The 24,175-nt window shown below is 40.1% G+C and overlaps 1 protein-coding gene across 5 annotated transcripts in view; it reads right to left on the reverse strand.

Moving 5' to 3' along the window:
- Positions 1-951: 951 nt before the first annotated feature.
- The window catches only part of PPP4R1 (protein phosphatase 4 regulatory subunit 1), an 84,363-nt gene continuing 61,139 nt past the window's right edge, over positions 952-24,175 (reverse strand). For all 5 annotated transcript variants that reach the window (XM_064379427.1, XM_064379428.1, XM_012446865.3 and 2 more), the window contains 9 exons: positions 22,793-22,965; positions 21,420-21,515; positions 18,594-18,779; positions 16,725-16,886; positions 13,536-13,636; positions 9,822-9,942; positions 9,595-9,729; positions 3,314-3,455; positions 952-2,111 (listed from right to left, as the gene is read on the reverse strand). In XM_064379427.1, coding sequence (XP_064235497.1) covers positions 1,948-2,111; positions 3,314-3,455; positions 9,595-9,729; positions 9,822-9,942; positions 13,536-13,636; positions 16,725-16,886; positions 18,594-18,779; positions 21,420-21,515; positions 22,793-22,965 — 1,280 coding nt within the window. In that variant the 3' untranslated portion in view covers positions 952-1,947. The remainder of the gene's footprint in view (positions 2,112-3,313; positions 3,456-9,594; positions 9,730-9,821; positions 9,943-13,535; positions 13,637-16,724; positions 16,887-18,593; positions 18,780-21,419; positions 21,516-22,792; positions 22,966-24,175) is intronic.

A 24,175-nucleotide genomic window follows, 5' to 3' on the forward strand; every position in this document is an offset into this window, starting at 1 on the left:
TGAAGGCTGCAGAGTGGAATGGGCTTTTCCATTTTTAACTTTACAAGGTGCTCTAGTGCACCTTAAATTCAAGTTCTTTATCCCCAAATACACCATGTTAGCATAGCCACTGCTTTAAAAAAATATTGCTATCAAGTCTATGATACTAATGCAATTTAGAGAATTGAAATGCTGGGTGCCAAAAGTATATAATAGCAGAGAATATGCAGCTCAAACATGAGGCTAAATCAAGGAGCCAGGTCTTCCTCCGATGCTCTGATGCTGCTTTCAGAGGCCTACGGAGACCACCCCACACCCTTCACAGCTGCTCCCCAGCCCTGCCCCCATTACCCACTTCACAAATATTACCTATGCATTTATCTATTCATTTGAACATCCTTCCCAGTGGGATTTGTTCACCCTTATATTTGCAGTGTGTAAATATCTGGGTTATAATGCAAGAAGCAGCAGCCAAAGGCTTACTTGTAATAGTGTAGACAGGAAGCAGCCCATGTATTCCCAAATCCCATACTGAAGTTCAAAGGAACTTATTTTGACTTAACTGAGGAGTCCCTGCTGGCTGAGTAAATAAAACCAAAACTCACAGAAGCACCAGGGGACTCAGGCCAAGGTTTTCAAACCGGGCTTACAGGAACATCGAACATCTATACACATAGCGCCTTAAAAACCACCTTCAAATAGGATCTCATTTGCCTGCAAAGCAACCCTGTGAGAAAGGGGGCAGGTTTTACTAATTCCCATTTTACTGATGAAGAAATTGAGACTCAGAGATGCTTGACTATGTTTCAGGAGCTTCAAGACAACCCCCACTGCCATCTTCAGTGGGGCGCGCCCACCTGCCCTTGGGGCTGCAGGCAGGAGCAGGAAGAAGACCCAAGAGGCACCTGCTACTGCCGAGAGCAAAACCCAGCCCCAGGGACAAAGGCAGATTCAAAGACACTAATCAACTAGTTAAAAGACAAATATTTTAATCTAGTTTCCCCATTTTAAACTAAATCATTAATACAGGTCACAAATTGCATTTATTCGTAGACATCTAGAAAACAATCAAAAGTGTATATCTCTCTCTCTATAGATCTTATTAATAAATTTTATTTGGACAAGAGAACTTGTGCCACAACAGTTACAGCATGATTAAAGACTGCAGCACTCCCAAGAGTGGTCACAGGTATGTACAGTATGTGAAGAAGTTGCACCTTAGAGCCGATCATGATCAAGTTAAAAACACCTGACATATAGTATACGTCTAATAAATTTCCTTCACGTCATGACCAGCATGAAAAAATCAGACACAGACACTCAGCAACCATTCTGTAAATGTGTACAGCAATATGCTGTACTTAAGAGTTAAAGTCAATCCTACTTTCGTGTTAGCATCAAGCCCTTAGGAGAAGTAAAAAAAAACCTTTCCCATTTACACACATCAGAAACGATTCACACACAGGGCTGGGCTGGACAGCTGGCCACAGAACCCAGCAGGTCCTTGCCTGGGAGAGAACATTTAGGGCTGATACTGAAGGTCTCTTTCACATCTGGGCACATGTCTGCCTTCAGTTGTAAGAATTTCATTTGTTGGTTGTTAAATAAAACCAGGAGAAAGCAATGCAAGTCTCTGGGAATCTCATCCCTTCCATAAGAAAAATGCTCTGCCAATTCAAGTTTCATTCAGTCAGGAAGACGGAAGGATTTAAGGCTTCGGTGACAATTATAATCCTCTGAGAAATTATTTCCCCTTAAAGTCAAGATAAGATAATAGTGTGTTTACTGTACTTTCTCTCGACTCTTAAAATCCCTGGTATTGGGTGTAGGCAACTTGCACCTGCAATTCAGTCTGCAGGAGAGGAAAGCCTCTCCTCCCCCGAAAGCTATCCCAGGTCACATGCGTGTGGAACGCCTGCTGAACCTCAGCTCTCATGGAAGCAGGAAAGACACAGAGATTCAAGCCTTCTAGTAGGTTGAGGATGCTGTGCTCATAGCATCTTCAGAGATTTTGGTACTGGCAGGGTGGATGCTTGCAAAATACTTGACGTCGCTGTCACGGTCCATCTGAAGAGCCATGATGGTCTGCTCCACGGCCTCCTGGTGGCAGCTTGCAGAGGCCAAGAAATAGTCTGGAAATGATACATGCACAGGACAGATGAAACCAGTCTAACGGAACATTTCAGAGTTCTGCCAAGTATGAGTATAAACAGTTCTTAGTCATTATAAAAAAGGACATTTCTACAAGTACACACAGAAGCCACACTGAAACATAAACAGTAATCCAAACTGATTTGTTATAGGAAGAAAAAGTGCCAGAATAAAAAGATTCATGAAATTTATCTTGTTTTTATAAGACTAAGTCTCATGATATTCAATGACAGCTAAGGAATATTAAATGATTAAACAGATGAAAACATCACACTTCTTAGCTATTAAGTAGCAGTAGAAGAAAAACACTTCCAAATACCAACTACAAAAAAAAAAAGCAATATTCATTTATCCTTATTCTTTGACATCTACTACAAACTTCTTTCTGTGCTTCATTCATGCATTCAACTGTATTTATGAGGTGTTCTGGGTGGGGCGGGATAGGTTAAAATAAATAAACCAACTTGAACCTTGAAGAGATTATAATTTCCAGCAAAACAAATACTATGGGGCATCTGTTTCTTGCCTAAGGAAAGAAGGGAGAGCAAACATAGGTCCCAGCCCCACACTGGAGATTGCAAGTGGCGGGCTGCCAGGCAATAATTTGAACATAAAGAGAATACCCAATTTTAAAAACTTAAATTTTAGGCTGGGTGCAGTGGCTCATGCCTGTAATCCCAGCACTTTGGGAAGCCAAGGAAGGCAGATCATATAAGGTCAGGAGTTCGAGACCAGCCTGGCCAACATGGTGAAACCCCATCTCTCCTAAAAATATGAAAATTAGCCAGGCATGGTGGCTGTAATCCCAGCAACTGGGGAGGCTGAGGCAGGAGAATCGCTTGAACCTGGGGGGCAGAGGTTGCAGTGAGCCAAGATCACCCCACTGCACTCCTTTTCGAGACTCTGTCTCAAACAAACAAACAAAAAAACTAAGTTTTAAATTATAAAAATGATACATGTCCATGATAAAAACACTCCTACTAGAACAGTAGAGGACTAATTAAAAATCCCTTTAATCTTCCATGTCCTCTTCAGAGAACCACCAGAACAACTAAAATATTTCCTTCCACCAGATTATTTTCTTTGAGCAGATAATACTTCTACTTTGGTATTTGTTGATTCGGCACAGTCCACAGACATCATTCCCTACTCACACGCTGCTTCTAGTAGAGCCACTACCTACCTTTTTCTAGTAGAGTTTGTCTTAACGTCTTTGCAAGAAGTACTCGCACATTAGGAACCCTGTCGTTTGCTAAGGTTAGCAGATGCGGCATCAGATGCACAGCAAACTGGTCCATGGGAAGGCAGTCATCCTCAATGACAGTCTGGGGAAAAGAAATAGCTGCTCTAGGCTTCTCTGCCGATGCAGTCAAAAACTCAACTACTGGCTAATAAAATCTTTGAGTGACCGCAGGTACAAATTTTAGGTACTGCTTTTTAACCAAACTTCCAGGTACTTGGGAACTCAAATCAAAAATTACCTAATTAACTGCCCACATAGACAGACACAGTTTTTAAACTGCTCTACGGAGACCCAGAGTATTCATTCACACTTTCATTTTCAAATTTGTGCTCTGGGTCCCAGACATGACACCACCCTTCTAGTGGGAGCTGTGGTATGGTATATGTGTGCACAGTATGTGTGTAGTGTGGTACACGTATGTATGCATGCATGTATGCATGTATAATGCACAGTTGGGAACATGCATGCATGGATGTGCAGTGTAAAATGTACATGTGCACACGTCTGTGTAGTGCAGAACATGCACATACATGGGCATGTGGTATGTGGTATGTAATATGCATGTATGTAAGCACGTGGGGTGTGAGTGGTGCAAGCCAGTGTTAGAAGGGGCTTGGCTGGCTGGCAAAGAGGGGCCAGCAGATGTCCAATAATGAAGGCAGATGATCCTATAAACAGCCAGACTACCAAAAGGCTCTGTTCCTTAAGAATAAGGAAGAGGGCAAGATGACAGAATAGGAACAGCTCTGGATTGCAGTTCCCAGCGAAAACGCAGACGCTGCTGCAGGTGACTCCAGGCAAGCAGGGTCTGGAGTGGACCTCCAGCAGTCCTACAGCAGGGGGGCCTGACTGTTAGAAGGAAAACTAAGAAACAGAAAGAAATAACTTCATCAGCAACAAAAAGGACGTCCACTCAGAGACCCCATCTGAAAGTCACCAACCACAAAGACCACAGGTAGATAAATCCATAAAGATGGGAAGAAATCAGCACAAAAAGGAAGAAAGTACCCAAAACCAGAATGCCTCTCCTCCTCCAAGGGATCACAACTCCTCATCAGCAAGGGAACAAGGCTGGATGGAAAATGAGTCTGATGAATTGACAGAAACAGGATTCAGCAGGTGGGTAATAAACTTCTCTGAGCTAAAACGTCATGTTCTAACCCAATGCAAAGAAACTAAGAACCTTGAAAAAAAGTTTGACGAAATGCTAACGAGAATAAACAGTTTAGACAGGAATATAAATGAATTGATGGAGCTGAAAAACACAGCATGAGAACTTTGAGAAGCATACACAAGTTTCAATAGATGAACTGACCAAGCAGAAGAAAGGATATCAGAGATTGAAGATCAACTCAATGAAATAAAACGAGAAGGCAAGATTAGAGAAAAAAGAGTAAAAGGAAACGAACAAAGCCTCCAAGAAATATGGGATTATGTGAAAAGACCTAATCTATGTTTGATAGGTGTACCCTGAATGTGACAGGGAGAATGCATCCAAGCTGGAAAACACTCTTCAGGATATTATCCAGGAGAACTTCCACAACCTAGCAAGGCAGGCCAATATTCAAGTCCAGGAAATACAGAGAACACCATAAAGATATTCCTCAAGAAGAGCAACCCCAAGGTACATAACCTTTAGATTCACCAGGGTTGAAATGAAGGAAAAAGGAAGGGCAGCCAGATAGAAAGGTTGGGTTACCACAAAGGGAAGCCCAACAGACTCACAGTGGATCTCTCAGCAGAAAGCTGATAAGCCAGAAGAGAGTGGGGATCAATATTCAACATCCTTAAAGAACTTTCAATCTAGGATTTCACATCCAGCCAAACTAAGCTTCATAAGCGAAGGAGAAATAAAATCCTTTATGAACAAGCAATTGCTCAGAGATTTCATCACCACCAGGCCTGCTTTACAAGAGCTCCTGAAAGAAGCACTAAACACAGAAAGGAACAACCAGTACCAGCCACTCCAAAAACGTACCAAATGGTAAAGAGCATCGATACAATGAAGAAACTGTGTCGACTAATGGGCAAAACAACCAACTAGCATCAAAATGACAGGATTAAATTCACACATAACAATATTAACCTTAAATGTTAATGGGCTAAATGCCCCAATCAAAACACACAGACTGGCAAATTGGATAAAAAGTCAAAACCCACTGGTGTGCTGTATCCAGGAAACCCATCTCACATGCAAGGATACACAAAGGCTCAAAATAAAGGGATAGAGGAAGATCTACCAAGCAAATGGAGAGCGAAAAAAAAGCAGGAGTTGCAATCCTAGTCTCTGACAAAATGGACTTTAAACCAACAAAGATCAAAGGAGACAAAGAAGGACATTACATAATGGTAAAAGGATCAATGCAACAAGAAAAGCTAACGATCCTAAATATATATGCACCCAATACAGGAGCACCCAGAAACATAAAGCAAGTTCTTAACAACCTACACAGAGACTTAGACTCCCACACAATAATAGTGGGAGACTTTAACACTCCACTGTCAATATTAGATCAATGAGACAGAAAATTAACAAGGATATCCAGGACTTGAACTCAGACCTAGACCAAGCAAACCTAATAGACATTTACAGAACTCTCCACCCCAAATCCACAGAATATACATTCTTCTCAGCACCACATCACACCTACTCTAAAACTGCCCACATAATTGGAAGAAAATCACTCCTCAGCAAATGCAAAAGAATGGAAATCATAACAAACAAGTCTCTCAGACCACAGTGCAATCAAATTAGAACTCAGAATTCAGAAACTAACTCAGAACTGCACAACTTCAAGGAAACTGAACAACTGGCTCTTGAATGTTGACTGGATAAACAATGAAATGAAGGCAGAGATAAAGATGTTCTTCAAAACCAACTAGAATGAAGACAAACATACCAGAATCTCTGGGACACATTTAAAGCAGTGTCTAGAGGAAAATTTATAGCAATAAATGCCCACATGAGAAGGAAGGAAAGATCTAAAATTGACACCCTATCATTAAAATTGAAAGAGCTAGAGGAGCAAGATCAAAAAAACTCAAAAGCTAGCTTAAGACAAGAAATAACTAAGATCAGAGCAGAACTGAAGGAGACAGAGACATAAAAAACCCTTCAAAAAAAAAATCAGTGAACCCAGAAGCTGGTTTTTCGAAAAGATCAACAAAATAGACAGACCACTAGCCAGATTAATAAAAAAGAAAAGAGAGAATAATCAAATAGATGCAATAAAAAACAATAAAGGGGCTATCACCACAGATTCCACAGAAATACGAACTACCATTGGAGATTACTACAAACAACTCTATGCGCACAAACCAGTAAACCTGGAAGGACACTTACACTCTCCCAAGCCTAAACCAGGAAGAAGTCAAAACCTTGAACAGACCAATAACAAGGGCAGAAGTTGAGGCAGCAGTTAATAGCTTACCAACCAAAGAAACCCCAGGTCCAGATGGGTTTACAGCCGAATTCTGCCAGATATACAGAGAGGAGCTGGTACCACTCCTTCTGAAACTATTCCAAACAATCCAAAAAGAGGTAATCCTCCCCCAAATCATTCTGTGAGACCAACATCATCCTGATACCAAAACACGACAGAGACTCAACAAGAAAAGAAAACTTCAGGCCAATATCCATGATGAACATAGATGCAAAAATCTTCAATAAAATACCGGCAAACCAATTGCAACAGCACATCAAAAAGCTTATCCATCACGATCAAGTAGGCTTCATCCTGGGGATGCAAGGCTGGTTCAATATACGCAAGTCTATAAACGTAATTCACCACAAAAACAGAAACTAAGACAAAAACCACATGATTATCTCAATAGATGTAGAGAAGGCTTTCGACAATTCAACAGCCGTTTTAAAAACTGTCAATAGGTATTAATGGAACATATCTCAAAATAATAAAAGCTATTTACGACAAACGCACATCCAATATCATACTGAATGGGCAAAAACTGGAAGCATTCCCTTTGAAAACTGGCACTAGACAAGGATGCCCTCTCTTACCACTCCTATTCAATATAGTATTGGAAGTTCTGGCCAGAGCAATCTGGCAAGAAAAAGAAATAACGGGTATTCAAACAGGAAAGGAGGAAGTCAAACTGTCTCTATTTGCAGATGACATGATTGTATATTTAGAAGACCCTGTCATCTCAGCCCACAATCTCCTGAAACTGATAAGCAACTTCAGCAAAATCTCAGGATACAAAATCAATGTGCAAAAACCACACACATTCCTATACACCAATAACAGACTTAAAGAGAGCCACATCAAGAATGAACTGCCATTCACAATTGCTACAAAGAGAATAAAATACCTAGGAATACAATTAACAAAGGATGTAAAGGACTTCTTCAAAGAGAACTACAAACCACTGCTCAACAAAATAAGAGAGGACACAAACAGATGGAGAAACACTCCATGCTCATGGTTAGGAAGAAGCAATATCGTGAAAATGGCCATACTGCCCAAAGTAATTTATAGATTCAGTGCTATCCCCATCAAGCTACCAATGACCTTCTTCACAGAACTGGAAAAAAACACCTTAAACTTCATATGGAACCAAAAGAGAGCCCACATAGCCAAGTCAATTCTAAGCAGAAAGTACAAAGCTGGAGGCATCACACTTCCTGACTTCAAACTATACTACAAGGCTACAGTAATCAAAACAGCATGGTACTGGTACCAAAACAGAGATGTAGACCAATGGAACAGAACAGAGGCCTCGGAGGCAACGCCACACATCTACAACCATCTGATCTTTGACAAACCTGCCAAAAACAAGCAATGGGGAAAGGATTCGCTGTTTAATAAATGGTGTTGGGAAAACTGGCTAGCCATGTGCAGAAAGCAGAAACTGGACCCCTTCCTGACACCTTACACTAAAATTAACTCCAGATGGATTAAAGACTTAAACATAAGACCTAACACTATAAAAACCTTAGAAGAAAACCTAGGCAAAACCATTCAGGACATAGGCATAGGCAAGGACTTCATGACTAAAACACCAAAAGCATTGGCAACAAAAGCCAAAATAGACAAATGGGATCTAATTAAACTCCAGAGCTTCTGCACAGCAAAAGAAACAATCATTAGAGTGAATCGGCAACCAGCAGAATGGGAAAAAATTTTTGCAATCTACTCATCTGACAAAGGACTTATATCCAGAATCTACAAAGAACTAAAACAGATTTACAAGAAAAAAAACAAACCCATTCAAAAGTGGGCAAAGGATATGAACAGACACTTTTCAAAAGAAGACATATATGAAGCCAACAAACATATGAAAAAATGCTCATCATCACTGATCATTAGAGAAATGCAAATCAAAACTACATTGAGATACCATCTCACACCAGTTAGAATGGCAATCATTAAAATATCTGGAGACAACAGATGCTGGAGAGGATGTGGAGAAATAGGAACACTTTTACACTGCTGGAGGGAATGTAAATTAGTTCAACCATTGTGGAAGATAGTGTTGCAATTCCTCAAAGACCTAGAAACAGAAATTCCATTTGACCCAGCAATCCCATTACTGGGTATATATCCAAAGGATTATAAATCATTCTATTATAAGGACACATGCACACATATGTTCATTGCAGCACTGTTTACAATAGCAAAGACTTGGACCAACCCAAATGCCCATTGATGATAGACTGGACAGGGAAAATGTGGCACATATACACCATGGAATACTATGGAGCCATAAAAAACAATGAGTTTGTGTCCTTTGTAGGGATATGGATGAACCTGGAAACCATCATCAGCAAACTGACACAAGAACAGAAAATCAAACACCGCATGTTCTCACTCATAGGCGGGTGTTGAACAGTGAGAACACATGGACACAGGGAAGGCAGCATCACACACTGAGGTCCTTGTTGGGGCACTACGGGAGGGACTGTTGGAGGTAGGGAGTTGGGGAGGGATAACATGGGGAGAAATGCCAGATACAGGTGATGGGGATGGAGGCAGCAAACCACATTGCCATGTATGTACCTATGCAACAATCCTGCATGTTCTTTACATGTACCCCAGAACCTAAAATGCAATAAAATATATGTATATATAAAAAATAAAATAAAAAAAAAATATATATATATATAAGAATAAGGAACAGGGTGAGAGAGAGGTAGGAAGTTAAAGAAGAAACATTCTTCTGGGAGAAAAAGTCACAACAGGTAAGCCTAGGGCCTTGCTTACCTGGCAGACAAAGACAAAAGCTTGCCGACCAGACCACTTGGGACATCTGCCAAAGTTCTCCACAAGCTCATTGATGAGGTCTACTCCGAATGTTGGTGGTGTTGCCGCATGCAGCTTCTTCACCATCTCGCTGACCTGGGAGGGTGGGCATGGAGAAGTTAGGAACAGCTTCCATTCTAGGATCTTAAGAGTTTGCTGATCTAAAATTTTAAAGGTTCAATACATACCAACTTGTAGGAAATCCAACGAACAGAAGAAACTTTGTCTGCACACAGATTCAGAGCAATGGGACGTAAATAGTCATAAACATCTCTGGGACTGTATAACTCTAGAAGTAAAATCAGCTGTCTACAAAAAGGAATTACAAAAAGACAACGTTTATAAATCAGCAAGACAAATGAAAACAGGTTACTCATCTAAATAATGTATAATACTGGATACTGAGCATTTGTCTCAAACACAGGCAAAGAGGAGCGATTAAGCAGACTTCTGTACAGATTACCTCTAGTCTCTGTGTATCTGGAAATGCACTTACATGCTATTCAAGTTCCTTAAAGTGTAAGGAAAACAAAAGCTGTAGAGTTCTGTGTCCATGGGGACTGAGACAGAGCAAAGCATTTCCTAGTATGTTCAACTGGAACATGGCCCACATTGATACATGGTCATAGTTTGGAATGTGCTGAGAAGCTTCCATCTACAAGTTTCTCAGTAAGAAGTCCCCGCAGAAGGAGGGAGCCTGCTGTGTACAGCAGGATATCAGAGGGAGGGCATCCTCCAGCGACTTTCTCATCACATCTGAGGGGACCCGAGACTTCCATGACATTCACCAGGCTAACCTGAATAGCTTCAATGGCGCCCTTAAAGAAGTATCTTGGATGTGAGACATTTGCCTTTCAGATTTTATGTTCAAGATGATTTACATTTCTAATAAGCAGGAAGTCAACTGTAACATGAATATAGATTATGCAATGATAAATGCACCTGTGTATACAAACACACATCCTCAAAGAGACAAACTTATTTTCTGACAAAGTTCAAAATAAAAATTCCAAACAGGACATCAGTTTCTGCTTAGAATGCAGAAAACTGCAAAGAATGACCCTACAGTAGAAAAAGCTATATAAACTTCAAGATCTTTTTTTTTTTTTTTGAGATGGAGTCTCCCTCTGTTGCCAGGCTGGAGTGCAGTGGCGCAATCTCAGCTTGCTGAAACCTCTGCCTCTTGGGTTCAATCGATTCTCCTGCCTCAGCCTCCCAAGTAGCTGGGATTACAGGCACGCGCCACCATGCCCAGCTAATTTTTGTATTTTTTAGTAGAGAAGGCTTCACCATGTTGGCCAGGATGGTCTCAATTCCTTGACCTGGTGATCTGCCCGCCTCAGCCTCCCAAAATGCCAAGATTACAGGCGTGAGCCACCACATCCGGCCCCAAGATCTTTTTTTGAGCTCATCAGAGTGTGGGTTGCAAGGCACCCAAATAACCTAACTTCCCAAGAGGGGAAAGAGAACTGCCCCTCAACAGAGCCTGAATGGTCAGGGCACCTGCTGGCACATAACAGGATGGGGAGAAATCAGTTCGAATTGTAGCCAGATACCCAGGGCCAGATAGTGGTGGATGGCACGTGGGTCAGCATGAGCGTGGGGTGGCTCAAACAAAGCCAGATGTGTCCGACACAGGGAGCTAACATTCCTGGGTAAACCTTCCAACTTCCACAGGGTACCTGCCTCTCATAGGTACTTCAAGAAAGACAGCCAGGGTCAGATGAAACCCCATCTCTACTAAAAATACAAAAATTAGCTGGGTGTGGTGGCACAAGCCTGTAGTCCCAGCTACTTGGGAGGCTAAGGCAGGAGAATCACTTGAACCCAGGAGGTGGACGTTGCGGTGAGCCGAGATCACACCACTGCACTCCAGCCTGGAAACAGGAGAGATTTACCACAGCAGGCAGAAGTGACTGACAGGACAGTCATGAATCATCAAGCACTCTGCTGAGTCTTTTTCTCATGCAAAGCAAAAGGCTTAAGCTGCTGGTGGAGGGGCCCAAAGCCTGTCCACCCCATGGGCCCAGCAAAGACACTGCAGCTGGGGAGAGAACTATGCTCCTTATTCCAGGAGAAGCTGCAGGGAGTCACAGATAGGAGGTCCCACCCATTATGCAGGGGTCCAGGGACAGCTGAATGCTGGGTAGAATACCCACACTAGAAGCCCACTGGTACCCTAGCTCCTACCTACAGCAAATGGCAATGGTAGTGGCAGCCCACAGTGAGAAAAACTGAAGCCCAAAGTACACTGAAGGTAACCACAACAATGACAAAACGCAAATCCAGCTTGATCCTGACTAGATGGACTTACACCCCTTTATTTCATGGCGAAGGGGAGGTGTGCATTTCAAGTCAGAAGTGGGCAAGCCAGAACTCAATGGAGTGGCATCTTTATATTGAAAGACAAACTGTTAGCCCCACATTCGATACTCATCAAAGATGTCATTTGAAAATGCAGGTGAGGTCTATAATCCAAAAGATATAAAGAACTCTTACAACTCAACAACCCAAGATAAACAACCCAATTTAAAAATGAGCAACATAATCCCAGCACTTTGGGAGGCCAAGGCGGGTGGATCACGAGGTCAAGAGATCGAGACCATCCTGGTCAACATGGTAAAACCCCGTCTCTACTAAAAATACAAAAAATTAGCTGGTCATGGTGGCACGTGCCTGTAATCCCAGCTACTCAGGAGGCTGAGGCAGGAGAATTGCCTGAACCCAGGAGGCGGAGGTTGCGGTGGGCCGAGATTGCGCCATTGCACTCCAGCCTGGGTAACAAGAATGAAACTCCGTCTCAAAAAAAAAAAAAATGAGCAACAGACTTGAATAGACATTTCTCCACAAAATATATACAAATGGTTGACAGGCTTATGAAAAAGTGTTCAACATCATTAGTCATTAGGGAAATGCAAATCACACCACAATGAGGCACTGGCTGTTCCACACCCAGCAGAACAGCTATAAACGTAAGCAAGTGATGGATATGCTAACTGCCCTTATCTGACCACTATCTGATATGTATGCAACATCATTATGTACCTCGTAAATATGCACAATTATTATTTGGTCAATTAAAAAATATTTTAAAAATTTAATAGGAAAATAGGTGTTAGGAAGGACGTAGAAAAATGGGAACTCCTATACATTACTGATGGGAGTAAAATGACACAGTTGCTGTGGAAAAGTTTGGCAGTTCCTCAAGAAATTAAACACAGAATTACCATATGGTCTTGCAAATACACCTCAAAAGAACTGAAAATGATTTCAAATATTAAAGCTTGTACATAATGTTCCTACTAGCACTATTCACAAAAGACCACACACCCAACCAAAATGTTCCTCAACAGATGAATGCATCAAACAAATGTGGTATATCCACAGAGTGGAATATTACTCAACCACAAAAAGGAAGGCAAGTTCAGCTAGAGGCTACAACATGGAGGACCACTGAAAACACTGTTAAATGAAGAAACCAAGCACAAAAGGCCATATGTTCTATGATTCCACTTGCGTGAAATATCCACAACAGGCAAATCCACAGATAGGAGATGCTTGTTGGGCATGGGTTTTCCTTTTTGGGAGAATTAACATTTTAGAAGTAGATAGTGGGAATGGTTGCACAACACTGTGAAAGTACTAAATGTCATCAACAGCAAATTTGGCTATGTGTATTTCACCATAAAAATAGAATAAAGATAAACTAAAGACATTTTCAAGAAAAAAAAAGCTGAAGAAATTCACTGCCAGTAAGACATGTACTTCAGGAAGTGTTAAAGGGCTAGAATACCACACAGAAACTTGGATCTACACAAAGTAATGAAGAAACTGAGGAAAGGTAAAAACAAAGTAAATATACGCCCCTCCAAAACATAATCTAATAAATGGTTAGAACTTACTCAGCCAGTTCAGCTCGAAAGCGCCAATTTCTACTATTATCTGTCACCAAAAACTCCTGAAGTTGATAAAGATATTCTCTTCTTTTGTCAATATGAAGAAGCTAAAGTAACAAAATAAAAATATTTACAGGGACAAGGTATAGACATTATTTCTTTTATTAGAGTGCTTGAAAACAGACTGTAAATAATAAGGTTCATTATTCTGAAGAGAAAATGTAGTAGCTCTATTTGTTTTGAAATTTGGTATTAAGTTTGTTTTTCCCTGAAAAATTCCATTTGCCTTCAGGAATCATCATCTCGTCTGGAAATCTTTGTTCCTTATGCCAATCAGTGAGCCACACGAAACTCCACAGTACCATGGGCACAGCCTGATTGCAGGACTTGCCCCCTTTATTCATATGACATCCTTGTTGCCATGGCCCCGCTTAAGGCAGTGGTTATGCTCTTAACCACACATGTAAGACCTGTGTATGTCACTGTGATAGCAGAGTAGGCATTCAGTACTTGTTGAGAGAAAAAAAATAAAGAAATGTATTCCAATAGCTGCTCTACAAATATTTAAAGGTAAGTTTATAAATGGAAACAAACCAACCTAACTGTATATCAAATCAAAAACAATCACACAGGGAAAAAAGCCAAAGTATGAACTGAGAACTCTAACCATACCTCTTCATGGGAGGTTCTAAGGACAGAATGTACTTAGGCAATTCTGACTATTATGTAGTTGATTTGATGTCGTAATTATTATTGGTGAATTCTGAAACTATTTCACTTATGTTGTAGAACTGAGCAAATAACTACATATTATACATTAATGTTGTTAAGAACAGACTTTTTACCACAAGTAAACAGAAAAATATATATAATGTGAAGAAAAGAGAGGAAACAGTGTTGAACTGGATGTAGTTCATAACAATATGAAGTTAGTAAAAAAAGAAAAAAAAGCAACATACCTCCTAGCTCCTGAAAAGACCTAAAAGAAATGACAGCCCAGGAGCACTGAGCACTTCCAGTGCCTGGATCTCAGTTTCTTTTTTTTTTTTTTTTTAGAGCTCTGAGCCAGGAAATGAATCTCAGTTTCTAAGGACCATTCTCCACTAAAAAAGGACCACAGTTCCTTGGAGAAATAGCTGACTCCAGGCTGGGACAGGGAAAGGGAAAGTTGAGACTGAAAGTACTGATGTGCTTAAAAATAAAAGGACAAATCAAAGGACACAAGAGGCAGCTTTAAGGAGTCCCCACTAGTCAAATTTGATGCTCAAAACAATTGAGAGAAATAAATTCCATTATGTTGAATTTTTAAAATCCCAGAGTCCACGCTAAAACAACTTTCCAAAGAGGGGAGGGAGAGAAGACACGGCTTATTTTAACAGGGAATGTTACTTAACAAAAACAGAAGGAATGGCCAAGCATGGTGGCTAACATCTGTAATCCCAGCACCTTGGGAGACTAAGGTGGGGCAGATCACTTGAGCCCAGGAGTTCAAGACCAGGGTGGGCAACATAGTGAAACCCCGCCTCTACAAAAAATACAAAACTCAGCTGGGCGTGGTGGCATGCCTGTGGTCCCAGCTATGCAGGAGGCTGAGGTAGGAGGATCATCCGAGCTGAGAGAGGTGGAGGCTGCAGTGAGCCTTGATCGCACCACTACACTCCAGCCTGGGCAACAGAGACCCTGTCTCAAAATAAATAATTAATTTTTAAAAACAGAATTATGAAAATAGAAAATCACTCTTTCACAACCAACACAGTTAACAACTGATTCAGGCAAGAACCATGTACAGATGCCTGGATATGAGAACACTGGTGAAGGATTCTGTAGAAAAAGATATTCAGAGTTAGAAAGTATCTCCTCACCAATTCTCTATTAACCACAAAAGGTGAAAGGTCATTTTATAAGTTGTCAGCCTTCTTGTCACCAATGATGGGAAGAGCCAACACCATACTAGCCCTGATGTAATACATTCAGAAAAACGCATGGCAACCTACACAGGTTAACATGTCTGCCAAAAAAACCCAAAAAACAAAAACCCCTGTTTACCCAGAATCAAATTGTGTAAATTCAAATTGAGGGTAATTCTGTAAAACAACTGGTTTGGACTCCTCAAAAATGCCAGTGACACCCAGATTTTTTTTTTTTTTTTTTTGAGATGGAGGCTTGCTCTGTTGCCAGGCTGGAGTGCAGTAGTGCAATCTCAGCTCACTGCAACTATCACCTCCTGAGTTCAAGTGATTCTCGTGCCTCAGCCTCCCAAGTAGCTGGGATTACAGGCATGTACCACCACACCCAGCTAAATTCTTTTGCATTTTTAGTAGAGACAGAGTTTCCCCATGTTGGCCAGGATGGTCTTGATCTCCTGACCTCATGATCCACTTGCCTCAGCCTCCCAAAGTGCTGGGATTATAAGTGTGAGCCACCGTCCCCAGCTAACACCACCGCACCCGGTCTCACTGTTTTTAAAAGGAAGGACTACAATTACTTCTGTCACTCAAGCCTTAGAATTGTTAGAGTCAATTTCAAGGCTAAAGTCTAAAAAACATGCAACAGTACTTCAGGATTAAACAACTTGTAAAAAACCAGGGCTATTCACTTTGGGGACCAGAGTTCCCATATCAAAGGAGTGAGGGCTAAAGGTAAACTCTCAAGACTCCTGAAATACCACATAAAGTCTCCAAACGTAATACACAGTTGACCTTCAACAACACGAGTTTCAACTGCATGGGTCCACTTATGCTTGAATTTTTTTCCCAACCAAATGAGGATTGAAGATACAGTATTACTGGATGTGAAACATGAGTACACAGATGACAGACTTTTCCTATATGTGGGTTCCTCAGGAATGGAGTATTGCATGGATTTGGGTATGCCTGGGGGTCCTGGAACCAATCCCCCTGTATATACTGAGGGATGACTGCAGTTCATGATTTTTTTTTTAACATATAGTTCATCATTTGATAATTTTGAAAAATAAAAAAGGTACAAATGTCTGTAAACTATCATCTAATACTGTTTAAAAGTGAAAGTGTAATTATAGGACTATTTCTTTTTTAAGTCACATCTTAACATCAACTTATAGCTATATTGTCTTACACAGGAACACACAAGAACCTCTCTTTGTGACAGAAGATAAAGATTTAGATGTACAGCAGAATTTTGTTGTGTATTTATGCAAAAGAATTTAAAAATTACCTTCAGAAAATCATGCAAGTGTTTAAGGACACCTATCCTGACTTCATCAAGGTCTTTTAAAAATCCATTAAAAATTGGAACCAGATCTGCAGCTGTCAACTGATCTCCGAGAATAACTGCAAGCTCGTGGATGGAGAATGCTAGAGTTCGTCGAACTTTCCACTGCAGAAATGAAAACACATTAGTAAGCTAAACGCAAAGTGCTCAGTACTTTAAACTTTAGGCAATATATGAAGGCTAATTTATATATGAATGTTACTAATCTCAAAAATTAAATCAGAATAGTAATAACAGATACTAATTTTACATTATGTAAATTATGAATTTATGTATTTATGACTAAATTATGTATCAAAAAAAGTTTAACAGAAAATGTTTAAAACCCTGCATAGTATGTAATATTGTCCTTTCATTTGTGAAGAAAAAATGCTTAGAAATCAATAAGAATATAGTTTTTGTAGTTCTCTGAACATCGGACCCCTGATGTGCTGAGGCTGCACATGGACCAAAGGCTCTCTAGTACCCTCCCCAGCATTGCCCTTCAGATTCCTGTACAGCCAAACCTTGGATTAGGAAAAACAAAACAGAACAATAACATTTAATTGTAAAATTTTTACAAAGTAACTTAAAACTTTACCTAAAGAGAAACAGTTTAGAGCAAACATTTCCTTTCCCTTCCCCTCAAAATCCACTCTTGAAATAACATTTTACACCCAAGTTCAACATATAAAACTGATGAAGGTAGAGATGTTCTGATCGAAGACAGGGGCAGCAAAGAGAGGAAACTGTCCATCCAGACTCTGAGCCATCAGTCACCCAGGTGCCCAAAGAGATTTAACCCACGGGAACCCTACAGTTCTGTGGAATAAAGACTGAAAACACAAATACACAGGACAAAGCACTCTATGGAAATTAGGCCTTTGTGGTTCCATGCCCAGATGCAGCACTTAAGAAGCGTGTGAACACAGATAAATTCACTTCTCCTGGGCCCAGCTTTCCTATCATCATAGGTCAAGGGAGGAACATGACCTAACAAGATTACTTGCAACTTCTAACTTGCTGAGTCAATGGCATTGATTCCTTGAAAAATACAGTAATTACTAAGAAGTTTAAGGAAAAGTCATGACATTTCAGTACAAATTAGCCTAATCAGACTGCTTTTTTTTAATAACTGAGAGATCAACTTCACTGAAGGAATGGATGTGTTCGAAGAGGCGCAAACTTTGTTACATAGAAATCAGCCCTGGCAGGGAGGTTAGGTCACCAAGCTTAGGAAGAGGTACCACACGAAAGTCACAAAGTTCCAGACAAAATGACCTGAGGCAAGGGTTTACTTTGTGTGTTCTGTTGAAAGGGGGTGGGGTGGTGTGTGTGGATGAGGAGAAAGCAATAACCACGGACCTTCTTCCATCTGTATTACAATGCTCATGGCACGAAGGGCCCAGAACTTCATACTTGCTAATAACACTACAGTTCTATTACAGTTTAAATAAATATTTTGAGATCTAGTGTGAAAATCAAATAAGCATTTATAGTACTATTTCTATGTGAAAAATTAAATCCTATATTATCAACAATTAATCTACAGATAAACTCTAGATAATAATACATTTTAAGTTAGAAACTTAAGCATGTTGAATGTGATAACAATTTCTAATGCTTTAGATAAAAATGAAGAGGCCAAATTATGAGGCTCTGACACTGCAAAAAAGAACACACTCTGTTATTACTCTTAAGCTCTTCCATACATAATTTCCTATAACATTAAGTACATGCTAGAACACGAACAGAAATTCTTTAGGTTACGAAAAGCAAAGCACTGTGCCTTCTACATGCATGTTCTGCTAATTCTTTAACTGCTTTACTCACCTGCATGTCTGAGGCCAGAGTCTCATATGTCTCTCTCAGACAGTGCCAATTCTGTCTGCCAAGTGTCAAAGCCACACCGGGGAGGCTATATGCACAGTGCTTAGCAATTTCAGTGTCAACCGTCTGTGCACGAGAAGGGTCAGTCATAGATAAATACTGATCTAACAAAGCCTGAGGTACAACATCCTAATGGAGAAAGAGAAACCACAGTGACTGAGCAGCTGAGATGCATTTTGAGCAGTTTAGACATAAATTGAGCAAAACTATTTTTAAATATATAGATTTTAACATAGCATCTCAAATGGGAAAAACCAATGCCAAATTTTCTGGTATCTAATAAACTAAGAGATACGAAAACCATGTTAAGGAAAACATATATGAACAAATAAAAGCAACTCTAGGAAAACAATGGATAACATCTTAAAACAGAAAACAGCTCAAAGGACAATTAGAATTAATTACTAAATTGAAAAGACATATTAAAATAACACCAGCACCTTTAAATGTAGGCAGAGACAATAATGTTTGTTGTAACCCAGCAAATGCAGTATAACAGGTGCTCTGCACAATTTACATGTTCATTAAAAAAAAACCAGCCAGGCACAGTGGCTCATGCCTGTAATTCCAGCACTTTGAGAAGCCAAGGAGGGTGGATCACTTGAGCCCAGCTTGGGCAACATGGTGAGACCCTGTCTCTACTAAAAAATTAAAAAATTAGCCAGGCATGGTAGCTCACACCTCTAGTTCCAGCTACTCAGGAGGCTGACTTGAGCCCAGGGAGGTAGAAGCTGCAGTGAGCCATGACAGTACCACTGTATCCAACCTGGGTGACAGAGTGAGACTCTGCCTCAAAACAAAAATTAAAAACATGGCTTCTTTAGATGAAAATTTAAGCAATTTTTATACGAAATTGAAGAGCACATGTCTAATCAATTTGTATATATGTGAAGAAAAGAAGAACATATTTGCAATCTTGCCTAGGTGTGTATAATATAGCTATGGAAGGACATAAAGGAAAAACTGGTTGTATCTCAGGAAGCAAAATGGATGAGTGGAGAAGAAAAACTGAGAAGGAAACATCACTGAATGCCTTTTAAGTATCCTGAATTTTGAACTACATAAACTAATTACCCATATACACAAAATGAAAATGGAAATAAACTTATTAAAATAATGATTTGAAATATTGAAAATATGTCTATAAGTGGGGAAGAAGCATGTTTCAAAACACTATTGTTTTGAATATTGATTTCATTTTTAATAAATAAAATAAAAATTGGCTAGATGTGGTGGTGCACATCTATAGTCCCAGCTACTTGGGGAGCTGAGGCAGAAGGATCGATTGCTTGAGCCCAGGAGTTCGAGGCTGCAGTGAGCTATGATCCTGCCACTTCACTCCAGACTGGGTGACAGAGGGAGCTGAGACCCCATCTCTAAAAATAACAACAACAAAATATACCATTTGACCTGGGAAATCTACTTCTAACAATAATAATATAGTCCAGGCCAGGTGTGGTGGCTCACACCTGTAATCACAGCACTTTGGGAGGCCAAGGCAGGCAGATCACTTGAGGTCAGGAGTTCGTGACAGCCTGGCCAATGGCGAAATCCCATCTCTACTAAAAACACAAAAAATTAGCTGGGCAGAGTGGCTTGTGACTGTAGTTCCAGGTACTTGGGAGGTTGAGGCAGGAGAACTGCTTGAATTCAGGAAGTGGAGGGTACAGTGAGCCGAGATGGCACCACAGCACTCCAGCCTGGGCGACAGAGGGAGACTCCATCTCAAATAATAATAAAGTCCTAGAAGCAAACAAGTATAGGCAGTCATGGTGAATGTAGCACTACTTATGGCATCAAAGTGAAACTACAACAGGTAGCATCTCCCACGGTTTCTTACGAGGGAGACAACAGGTGTGGCGTTAACACTGTGCTGTGCTGCTGTGAAGGTGAGGGAGTCCTGGTGTGCTTACAGGAGAGATCACCAGGTCACATTGTTAGAAGAGAAAAGAAAAGAGCAAGGCAAGGCACAGCTATCACATTCCAATGATTCCATGAGCACAGTTTCCCTGCAGCTTGTTACTGACAGCACTTTTTTTTTTTTTTTTTTTTTGACACAGAGTCTCATTCTGTTGCCAGGCGCCAGGCTGGAGTGCAGTGGCACAATCCTGGCTCACTGCAACCTCTGCCTCCCGGCTTCAAGCAATTCTCCTGCCTCAGCCTCCCGAGTAGCTGGGACTACAGGTGCACGCCACCACGTCCAGCTAATTTTTGCATTTTTAGTAGAGATGGGGTTTCACCATGTTGGCCAGGATGGTCTCGATTTCTTGACCTCGTGATCCGCCCACCTCGGCCTCCCAAAGTGATGGGATTACAGGCTTGAGCCACCACATATGGCCCTGACGGCACTTTAAAATGGCTTTGAGCCTTTTTTTTTTTTTTTTAATTTTCATCTCTGAAATCAAGCTGTATTTTATAATTATTGGCAACGTGAACATGAGGACATACATAGGTAGGATGGGATGACCACAGTTGTCTTGAATGATAAAAAGGGGCACATGTGTACATTTATGTGCCCATGAAGATACATGAAGGAAGATAGCAGGGTGTGTGATCATGGTCACTCTGAAGGAAGAATGGGATCACAGGGGTAGGATAGGGAAGATTTGTGCTTACATGTTCCTCTACTATTTCAATGGAAAATATGACATACTAGTCATAATTTTTAAAACATTCATCATAAAGAAGGGTCAAATTAGGTCAGAAATTGGCTCTAAAAGAGGAATTAGGAAGAGACACACAAAAGAACACATTTTTTTGGTCACTTACTTGTACTTTAGTTCTCCTTTCCTCATCAGGGCTAAAACTGCTATTGTTGCTCAAGTCTGAATCGTTTTGAATATAGTGAAGAGTGGAGTCCATATTCTGTTAGGAAAAAATAACTACTTAAAGAGCTGTCCTGTCTGTACATCTTCATTTTAGCTATCTAAGTTACTTACCTTTCAAGACTGCGAAAAGTAATAACACATATAAATTCCTCATGTTTTTAAAGCTTATAAACATACCTAAGAACTTTCCCTGCTTTAAATCTAACTTGCTGAATAGGTTGCCAAATGTATGAAAACCAATTCCAGAAAAATGAGAGTAATTAAAAACAATATTTCAAAGTAATTTTGAAACGGTCCAAATAGCTCAAATTGGCTTATTTATAAAATAGTGCTGGGAGGATTCTTTTGGTCCACTGTTCTAGAGACCATGGAGTGTCACATGCAGTTTTTCTTCTATTTCTATTCTTGGCTGTTAATATCTAATTTCACAAATTATATATATGTTAACAGCCAACAACAGTAACAACAACAACATAAAAACTTTCTAAGATGCAGATATGCTATTCAACTCTCCAATAAATGGTCAGGGTTTCAATCCAAAGCAGTGGTATTATACAGATTTCTAACTATACCACATGCCACCTAACAGAGATCAAAACAGAAACGCACTAATGTTCTAAGAACCCTCTTGCCATTCCCAGTGTGTGTTCAGGCACTCTTTCCTGAGCTTCTCATTCAAGCCAGTATGATCTGTGACCATGCGATTCTGGCAAGCGGTGGGGTATTCCTTCTCCCCATTTACAAAAACAAGGGCTAAGTAGCACTGTTACCAAATAATGCTGGCTTGATTGACATGCAGCAGGAAATTAGGGAAGGATCATAGAGAACAGCTACAAGTACACAGTGAAGATGATGCTAGGATCAGTACCCACCCTCACACTCCAGAGTCCAGATAATGTCACTGGCCCTCCGCAACATGGCCTCAAGTCCCGATCTTCTGCTCAGAATATTGTGTTGCTTGCTGCAGTGAAATGGTCCGATCAGAAACAAAGCACCTCTCCAAAAAGAAAAGGGAAGAGTTAATTATTCTTGATAAAGGGCTTTGTTTCCAGTAAGACTATTTCACTGCAGTGAGCTACAATAACATTGAGTCTACTAAATGGTCATATAGACGGGAGTGGGATTTACTTTTCCAGGCATTTCATATGACACTAATGTCACAAGGACAGGATATGATGAAAACAAGGAAGAGCTAAAAAATCAGCAACAAACAGAACATACAAACTAAAAGTGATTAGCTAAAACTATTCCCCAATGAAAAGACTTCTGATTCAAACTACTCTCACTTGGTAAACACTTTACTGAGTTTGTTACCTCAACAGTATCGCTGATTAAAGGCACAGAATCATCTTGACTTATTTTACAATTTGGTAGCTCATTTATACCCAGTTCATCTTGCAAATCACTTCTCTTTTCTATATTGATGGTCTCTTCATGCGCATCCAGGCTGGAGGCACGTAGTGCAGCAGACAGCACTTCCACTTGTGCTACAGGCAAAATAAGGAAATGGAAAAAGTGAGAAACACAACTGCAATATTCTTACAAGGCTTTTGTCCATTTGCATTGTACGTTATCAATGAAATATATACGTTCTTGACACTGCCATCAAAAAGCTGGAAAAAATTTCTACTGTGGTAAATCATTAGTTCTTCAAGAGAAAAAGTAGAAAACTAATATGCTTTCATGAGATTAAAAATGTTTATCTGCTACTGTACATTATTCTGCGTTAGTATGAAAAGAGAAATGCTATCTAGTTGCTGGAGCTGCCTCCAGCTTATTAAAAGGAGTCAATTTCAGTAAAAGTTAACTAGGTTTTGGTAGTGCATGAATCAAACTGACAAGGCTTACTTACTAAGCTACTTTAGCAGAAGAGCAGTCACACAAACCCTGCCAATATAAAACAATGGTAATTACAAAGATTCTTGTCACAGTTACATTTAAATATCTCATCTTATTACTATTTATTTTTCTCTAATTCTTTTTGAAAATGAAAGTTATATCTTCTCCCAAACACAGCAATCCCAAATGAGTACTGTCTTGCTTGCAGCAAACCAAATGGACAACTTACCAGGCAGTGGTTCAAAAATCTGGTAACTAACATTGCCTATGTTTTGAGCTGCACCTTCCTTACAAAGGTGATTCAAAATTAAGATAAGGCATTCTTCCTCCTCCCCAAATAAATAAGAAATTTAGCAAAAAATATTGCTTAGCATTTATTCCAAGTAACAATTCACTTGGATATTCAAAATGTGAACATTTTAAAATCAAACATTTTAAACAAAACAATCAGCAACAATTTTATTAAGATAAACTATTATTATGCTGCAGCATTTATAAAATTTCTCATCTAAGTATATTAAGTGCCTGACAATAGACATGCAAGAAACATATAGGAGGAGGTTCTAGTCTATTAGGTTATACTTGCTAACTTAAGAAAATTGAACGTATTCACCCACAAAAAGTTGTAGTGCAACATTTTCATTATCTCCAGAATTTCAGCTGCAATTTTTACCAACCCTTTTAATCACTTCAGCCACTCCGTTTCGGGATGTTTTAAGTTTCCCAAGTCAAACCAAAACAGTACTCAAAGTAGACCGTACAAGAAAGGTTAAAATGGTCCCATATAAAGAGCATGGTGTATGGGTGGGTGTGTGTGTGATCTCCAATTCATTCTGTTCACTGGAAAAGTGCAGGCGT

The sequence above is a fragment of the Aotus nancymaae genome, unplaced genomic scaffold, assembly GCF_030222135.1.
Source record: "Aotus nancymaae isolate 86718 unplaced genomic scaffold, 86718_ANA_hifiasm-v0.15.2.pri h1tg000020l, whole genome shotgun sequence".
NCBI lineage: Eukaryota > Metazoa > Chordata > Mammalia > Primates > Aotidae > Aotus > Aotus nancymaae.